Source organism: Tupaia chinensis, unplaced genomic scaffold (genome assembly GCF_000334495.1).
Source record: "Tupaia chinensis unplaced genomic scaffold, TupChi_1.0 Scaffold145093_1, whole genome shotgun sequence".
Classification (NCBI taxonomy): domain Eukaryota; kingdom Metazoa; phylum Chordata; class Mammalia; order Scandentia; family Tupaiidae; genus Tupaia; species Tupaia belangeri.
In genome coordinates, this window is record NW_006204954.1 from 1347280 (window position 1) to 1355597 (window position 8318).

Sequence of the window (8318 nt, forward strand, 5' to 3'; positions counted from 1 at the left end):
CCCTCTCATGATAAATTAAAACACCCAGCGCCTCTCCCACTATTGGATTCCACCCTGAAATGATCAGCAGAAGAGATCTCCCCCACCCCAGCCAGCACAGCCATTTTCATTTTTATGATTTCGGTTGACCTGTGTAGACCTAGACCACCATGTGGAATGAGCACTTGTCATCTTTGAGTCTTCCACTCACATTGTTCACAGAATTAATGTTAACCTTCTTCTCAAACAGCTTCTCCATAAGATCCAAATTATTACTTTTAGCAGCATTCTGGAAGCTTCTCTCATTTGGCAGTACTGAAAGAAAGCAAGCAGGCATGACCACAGGAACTGAAGGAGACCAAGGAGAAAGCCCATTTCATGTGACAAACTTTGTAAGTCTAACAACTTGAAATAATAACCTTTCCTGGTAAGGATGTGGGACCTTGGCATCAAAATTTTATAATGCCTAATATCAAGATTCCACTTTCTCCCCACACTGCAGTGTTTTAATACCCTTAAAAATAATCCTAACCTCAAACAAAACATTATTCATAGGACCACCCTGAAGTCAATAGTGTGGTATTTGGCTTAAGAGGTCAGAGCCACCTCAAACTTCCCAGAGGATGTTGTTTGTAAAAAGTTTGTACATGATTACACAGGGAGGAGGCCAAACACTCTATACAGCTTCCAAAGATAAAACTGTTATCTCCAGAACTCGCCACAGATGCCAAGCCTACAGGAACCAAACCTTAAAATCCAGCCCATCATTTAAACACACGCTAAGGCTAAAAAGGATGAACATGATTTATTCTCATTGATATGAAAGGACATACGAGGAGATTCGCAACCATAGTAAACATTTCATGTCACACACATGCACACATTCTAATGGCAGTCTTCATGAACTAGCTTAGAGAAGACGCCAGGATATATTAGTTTTTTGTCATGTAGGGGAGCCAGGGGGATCTCAGGGAACAAGTTCAACACTGGAGGATAAAATCAGAATTGAAGTTAGTGGAATCAATAGCAGACTATCTCCAAAAAGAAAGGACCACAAGAGATTTTGTAGGTGTGCTGCTGAATAGTTTCCCAAGTTTTTGCCAAAGACACTTTGGAATACTGCCAAGTCTAATCAAGAACCAGGGACTGTCTTCATGGGAATACTGCTATGGGCTGAACTGTGTCTCTCTAAATTTCCTCACTCCCAGCACCTCAGAATATTGAGGTGACTATAGGTGGAGACAGGGTCTCTAAAGAGGCAATTTAGGTAAAATGAGGTCATTAGTGTGGACCCTAGCCTGATATGACTGGGTGTTCCTATAGGAAGAGAGTAGGATGCAGACACCCCAGAGGGAAGATCTTGTGAAGAAAGGAGAAGATCGCCATCGGCAAGCCAAGGACAGGAGCCTGAGAAGAAAGCAACCCTGCCAACTCCTCAGTCTTTGACTTTGCACGTCCAGAACTGAGACAATACCTTTCTGTTGTTTAATGCAGTACTGCATTATGGAAGCCCCAGCAAACTGTTACAGATGTACATGCTCATTCTCCCTATCACCCGGATCGCTTCTCTCCTTTCTACCCTACACCTGTCAATTCCAGGTGACTTCAGTATCGTCACAGACGATTAATCCAACATTCTGGCTTCTGAGTTCCCTGATTTCCTCACCGTTTATCATTCCCCCCCTATCTAATCTCAGCCATTCAATTTTAGGGGCACATTCTTGACCTAATCATTACCCAAACTGCACTATCTCTGAAATACTCAGATCAACAATCCCATTCTCTGACCACTACTTCTCATCACTCAACTTACCTTATCTAGTTCTCCAATCCACTATTCTAACATTGACATCTTTTCATATTATTAATCTTTGTATGCTTACTTCTTACCATTTAGATTTCCTGATGTAATCCATTTGTGCTACTATAATAAAATACCTGAGACTGGGTAATTTATAAAGAATATAAATCTAGGGACCAGCAGTTAGCGTAATGGCTATGTCGCTGGACTCCCATGTAGTCGACCGCGGTTCGTGTCCTGGATCCGGTGGCTTAAAACTCACACTGGGTGCATGTGCGTGTGTGCCCAAGATCCCGAGAGGAGAATGGAGGAGAAGGGACTGCGGCATGGCCATCCCCCCTTGGGGGTGATTTCTCACTTTCTGTCTCTCTGTCTCTCTCTGTCTGGCGAGCGCACACGCCCTATAGCAAAAACCTCTCCCCCCCCAAAAAAAAAATATATATAAATCTATTTCTCACAATTCTGGAGCCCGTAAGTCCAAGATCAAGACACCAGATAGTGAGACCAGCAGTTAGCGTAATGGCTATGTCGCTCAACTCCCATGTAGCCGACCATGGTTCGAGTCCTGGACCTGGTTGCTTGAACTCACACCGGGCGCGTGTGCATGCATGCCCAAGATTCCCGAGAGGAGAATGGAGGAGAAGAAGGGATTGTGGCACAGCCATCCCCCCCAGGGGATGATTTCTCCCTTTCTATCTCTCTGTCTCTGTCTTTCTGGAGAGCATTCACCCTATAGCAAAAACCTCTCCAAAAAAAGGAGACATCAGATGGTTTAGTTACCTGGTGAGGGATTGAGGGATACTCTCTGCTTCCAAGAGGGCATCATGCTGCTGCATCCTTTCAAGGAGAGGAATGCTGTGTCCTCACAGGACAGAAGTTAGAAGGGCAAAAGGGGTAAACTCCTTCCATCAAGCCTTTTCATATGGGCACTTAATCCCTCTCATAGGGCTGGGATCTTCATGACTCAATTACTTCCTAAAGTCACATCTCTTTTTAAAAAAAATTGTTAGAGAGCAGGTGCACTTGCCAGAGACAGAGACACAGAGACAGAGAAAAGGAGAAATCACCTTCAATGGGACATAGTTGTGCAATAATCCCTTTTCCTCCATTTCTCTGTCCTGTCAGGACTTTGGGCACACATGCACACATACTTGGTGTGTTTTCCAAGCTGCCATGGCTGGAATTCAAACTGCAGTCAGACATGTGAGATCCAACTCCCTTAACCACTAGGTTACAAGACCAGCCCAAGGGCATACCTCTTAATACTATCAATTGACCATTAAGTTCCAACACAATGAACCTGCAGAGACACATTTAGACCAAAACACATGGTCCCTCTCTGAAATACTTCTACACAAACACACTTAGCTTTCTCCCCACTCTTTTCCATGACCAGATTAGTTGGTCAGAATCCTAATTCTGTATTAAACTGAACTCTTTGCTTCATTTCTACAAATAAACAAATAAATGGTAGTGGAGAAAAACACATAAGCAGGACCAGCAGTTGGCATAATGGGTATGTCGCTGGACTCCCATGTAGCCAACCATAGTTCAAATCCTGGACTTGGTTAAACTTAGGCTGGGCACATGTGCGTGTGTGTCCAAGATCCTGAGAGGAGAATGGAGGAGGAGGGATTGTGGCATGGCCATCCCCCATGGGGGGTGATTTCTCGCTTTCTGTCTGTCTCTCTGGCAAGTGCATGTGCCCTATAGTAAAAACCTCTAAAAAAAAAAAATAGAAAAATAAAGGAGAAAAAAGGAAAACACATAAGCAGGCTATGGTAGACATTGCTAGTGTTCATTACTATCTGGCTCTTCTCTTCTATATGGACACATGGATAAATACACTTCCCAGCCTGGATGTAGTTAGGTGAGGTATGTCCAACGGGCTGAAAGCATAACTGATGGTATGTCACTCTGGGATGGAGGCAGTGAAAAGCAAGCCCCTGTATCATCCTCTAGGTAGCCTTCCCTTTTCTTGTCAACCCTGAAGTCACATGTTTAAAAGGAGTGTTCATAAGATGGTGGCACCTCTATCAGTTTGGTATTGGCTTACAGTTCTCCCTGTGTCTCTCATGTTTCTGTACATCTTATAAGCAGAAGCATGGACTAGCTTCATTCTCAACTCTTTTTTTTTTTTTTTTGGAGAGGTTTTTGATATAGGGTGTGTGTGCTCACCAGAAAGACAGAGAAAGACGGAGAGACAGAAAATGAGAAATCACTCCCTGGGGGAGTGGTAGCAGGATGGCCATGCCACAATTCCTTCTCCTCCATTCTCCTCTTGGGATCTTGGGCATGCATGCACATGTGCCCTGCATGAGTTTAAGCTGCAAGATCCGGGACTTGAACTGTGGTCAACTACATGGGAGTCCATCGACATAGCCATTACACTAACTGCTGGTCACACAGGATTTTTTAACACAACCCACTGAATGTGCAGGTGTTACTGGGTGCTCTTCACATCTCTCTAGGAACTAGGGCTTCAAGACACAAATTCTGACACACTGTTTATTGCTACTGCTGTGAGTAATAAAATCCCTTTTCCCTCATCTAGAAGTGTCTTCTTCCAGCACCTATATCATCATGGTAAGCTAATTTGGTAGCCTGCAAGTAGGCTAAGCCTCAGCCCATTGTGATTCTCAACATCTGGGTTCATGCAAGACTAGGAACAGAGACCCTCACCAAGGGACATGCTATGGGAGCAAGAAATAGATCTTTTTTTATTTGCAGTGCATACTCACACTTAGGGATTATTTATTTGTCACTGGAAACAAAATAAAACAAACAAACAAAACCTAGTTTGTCCTGACACTAGGCTAACTGGCCTCCTAAATCCTTAACCACTAATCTTATGTAGGAACTCAGCACTGGCAGCTATCCTACCACATTACCCAAGCTTTCTATTCTCTAAAACTTCATGTCTTTTTCATTCTCCCAAAATATCTTGATTTATAAATTTGGCTAGTTTAATTCCCCTCACTAGCATCAACTAATTTTAAGCTGATAGCTAGCATTGCTTTGCAGTGAAAACAGAATAGGACAAGAATTCCCACATCTTCTCACCACTAATTCTTCCAGGCTACTAATATTTACATACACAAGCTCTCTGCTATTGTTGCTACGGAAGAAGCATTCCTATTCCTACCCAAGGCCAACCCCTACCCTTGGGTTCTGAATCCTATTCCCATTCATCTTTTCAGTGATTTCATATACCAATCTCCTGTAAACTAAGCCCGCTAACTCTGGATCACTTCCTCTCTCTCCAGTAGGTTATTCTCCAGCAATACAGAATTAAAAAAAAAAAAAAAATTCTCCATTGACCTTACATTCCTTTCCAACTGCCACTCCATTTTTCCATATCCTATTACCTCAAACATCTTATAAATGTTCTGTAATTGCTGTCTCCACATTATCTCAAAATCTTGTGCGAATCCATGCTAACCAGACATCTTTCCCATTATTCTACTACAACTGCTGTTGTAGAAGTCATCCATCTTGCCAAAATCCCGTCATCATCCCTCTGTCATGGGAACTGAACTCTTGGCAGACTTTGCAGCGAGGACCACGCCCTTCTTGTAACACGTCATTTTCTAGTCTTCTGATAAACTACTTGCTGCTTTCTAGTTTCTTTCACTGGCTCCTCTTCTTCTGCTTGATCTTCAAGTGATGAGTATGCTAGGGTTTTGAGAAAATAAGTAACCTGACAATGCAGGCATAGATGTTTGCAGTGGAAACAGTGCCAGACCAATGGAAATCATACAATCAACTCTAGAAAAATCCATGCCTCATCTATACAGATGAGGAAATTGAAACTTTTAAAAGGTCAACCTAGGCCCACTCCACAGTACTGTCCTGGTTTGATGATCCAGAATCATCCAAAACAGTGCTTTTCCTTCTGACCTACCATCAGAAGGCCAATAGTAGCCTGACACTATGTGACGATACCTGTCATTCACCTCACTTCATCTCATCACCCAGGCGCTGTATCATCTCTCGTCATCACAGGAGGGGTAGGAAAGATATTTTGAGAGCCCACATCGCATAACTGTATTACAGTATATTTTCATAATTGTTCTATTTTATTATGTTGTTGTTAATCTCTTACTGTGCCTAATTTGTAAGTGAAAATGTATCAGACATACATAGGAAATATGTATGTATAGGAAGAAGCATAGTACCCATGGTTCAGTACTGTCCCTGGCTTCAGAAATCCATGGCCAGAGGGGGGCTATCCTGGAAGGTATCCCCATGCATACGGGAGGACTACTGGATATCAACTTCATTGCTGTCTCCCATTTGCTATTGTTGATTGTCATGCTTTCCTCCCTGAACTGTCCATGGGTGACTCTTTACTCTCATTTAGGTATTTGTTCAAAAGTCCTGATTACTTTGGTCACCAAATCTTAAGTCCTCCTATGCCCCTGTCCTGTTACATCAACCTGTTTTATGGCCTTCACAGCACGTTATTACCTTCAACTACAGTCTCCAACTCAATATTTGCTTACTTTATTTTCTATCAACCCTCTACCATAACAGAATATAAAGTCCACTGGAAGAAGGGTCGTCTTGTTCTCTGCATCCTCACACTCAGAGCATGGCTAGGAAATACTAAGCCCTTGGAAATACTTCAGGATGGATGAATGAATGAACTAATTGCACATTAAGAAACTGTACAGCTCCCAGGGAGGGTCTGCAGGAAATGGAGTCACCCTAGCCAGCCAACTTGGATAGCGTGGCTGTTAACAGACTTGAATCATTCTCAACTTTTTAGGACTCTTCAGCAGCCTGCCTCAGTTTACACTATAATTTATTCCCAAGGCATAGATGATCCACTGCGTGCTTTAAAAACTTAAATGCAAGGACCAGCAGATGACCTAATGGTTAGGTCGTGGGACTTCCACGTTGTTGACCGCGACTGGAGTCCCAGACTGTGTAGCTTCAAACTCAGGCCTGGTAGAGTGTGCGTGCTTGCCTAAAATCCTGAGAGAAGAATGGATGATTGCAGCATGGCCATCCCCCTTGGGGAGGGGGGAGGGGTAATTTCTCGCTTTCTATCTCTCTGTCTCTGTCTGTCCTGAGAGCTCAGGCGCCCTAGAGCAAAAAGTTTCTCTTAAAAAAACCAAAATCTTAAATGCAGAAAGATTAAGTGACTAAAGTCACTAGTAAATCAGTGCATGAGTCAGGAGTTGGGAGATAACATTACATGAAACCCTTTCCTTATTTGCAAAATGGTTTAATCATTTCTTTAAATGGCTCCTCCTTAAATGGGAAGAGTAAAATTTTCCCTCCATCCACACTAAGGGGTGGAGAATGCGAACCAAAACTTGGGTAGAGGTGGATTCCAAAGTTGAAAATCATCCAAAAGTTAAGGATGAACCCACGGTTCCCAGAGCCAGGGCCGAGCCCCGACCTAGGTTTTCTTCCGGAGGCGCAGCGTTAGGAGGCGCAGCACTGAGCGCGTTCTCGAGTTCCCTGGGCCAGGCCCGCCCCGCGCCCATTAGGCGTCGCCACCATCGCCTGATTCCTGAGACCGGCTCCCGGGACTCACGGAACTCGTGTCCGGCAGCTGCCGCCTCCTCCTCCTCTCCAGGCTCCTCCGGCTTCGGGGTCCGAGAAAGGCCCCTCCCCTGCAGGGGGGCTGTGCCCCTCAGGTTTTCTCTAAGCTCCCGCGCCGCCGCCGCAGCCCAGAGCCGCATCCCACTCGCCGCGGCCCTGCGGCCTGGGGCGCGCTTGGCGGGATCCATGCATTCTCAACTTTTTAGGACTCTTCAGCAGCCTGCCTCAGTTTACACTATAATTTATTCCCAAGGCATAGATGATCCACTGCGTGCTTTAAAAACTTAAATGCAAGGACCAGCAGATGACCTAATGGTTAGGTCGTGGGACTTCCACGTTGTTGACCGCGACTGGAGTCCCAGACTGTGTAGCTTCAAACTCAGGCCTGGTAGAGTGTGCGTGCTTGCCTAAAATCCTGAGAGAAGAATGGATGATTGCAGCATGGCCATCCCCCTTGGGGAGGGGGGAGGGGTAATTTCTCGCTTTCTATCTCTCTGTCTCTGTCTGTCCTGAGAGCTCAGGCGCCCTAGAGCAAAAAGTTTCTCTTAAAAAAACCAAAATCTTAAATGCAGAAAGATTAAGTGACTAAAGTCACTAGTAAATCAGTGCATGAGTCAGGAGTTGGGAGATAACATTACATGAAACCCTTTCCTTATTTGCAAAATGGTTTAATCATTTCTTTAAATGGCTCCTCCTTAAATGGGAAGAGTAAAATTTTCCCTCCATCCACACTAAGGGGTGGAGAATGCGAACCAAAACTTGGGTAGAGGTGGATTCCAAAGTTGAAAATCATCCAAAAGTTAAGGATGAACCCACGGTTCCCAGAGCCAGGGCCGAGCCCCGACCTAGGTTTTCTTCCGGAGGCGCAGCGTTAGGAGGCGCAGCACTGAGCGCGTTCTCGAGTTCCCTGGGCCAGGCCCGCCCCGCGCCCATTAGGCGTCGCCACCATCGCCTGATTCCTGAGACCGGCTCCCGGGACTCA

At 44.7% G+C, this 8318-nt stretch overlaps 1 protein-coding gene across 2 annotated transcripts in view; it reads right to left on the reverse strand.

Moving 5' to 3' along the window:
• Positions 1-7524, reverse strand: part of ANKDD1B (ankyrin repeat and death domain containing 1B) — a 67876-nt gene extending 60352 nt beyond the window's left edge. For both annotated transcript variants that reach the window (XM_014583909.2, XM_006167782.2), the window contains exons 1-2: positions 7329-7524; positions 191-294 (exon numbers count right to left, since the gene is read on the reverse strand). In XM_014583909.2, the coding sequence (XP_014439395.1) occupies positions 191-294; positions 7329-7524 (300 nt within the window). The remainder of the gene's footprint in view (positions 1-190; positions 295-7328) is intronic.
• Positions 7525-8318: the final 794 nt, after the last annotated feature.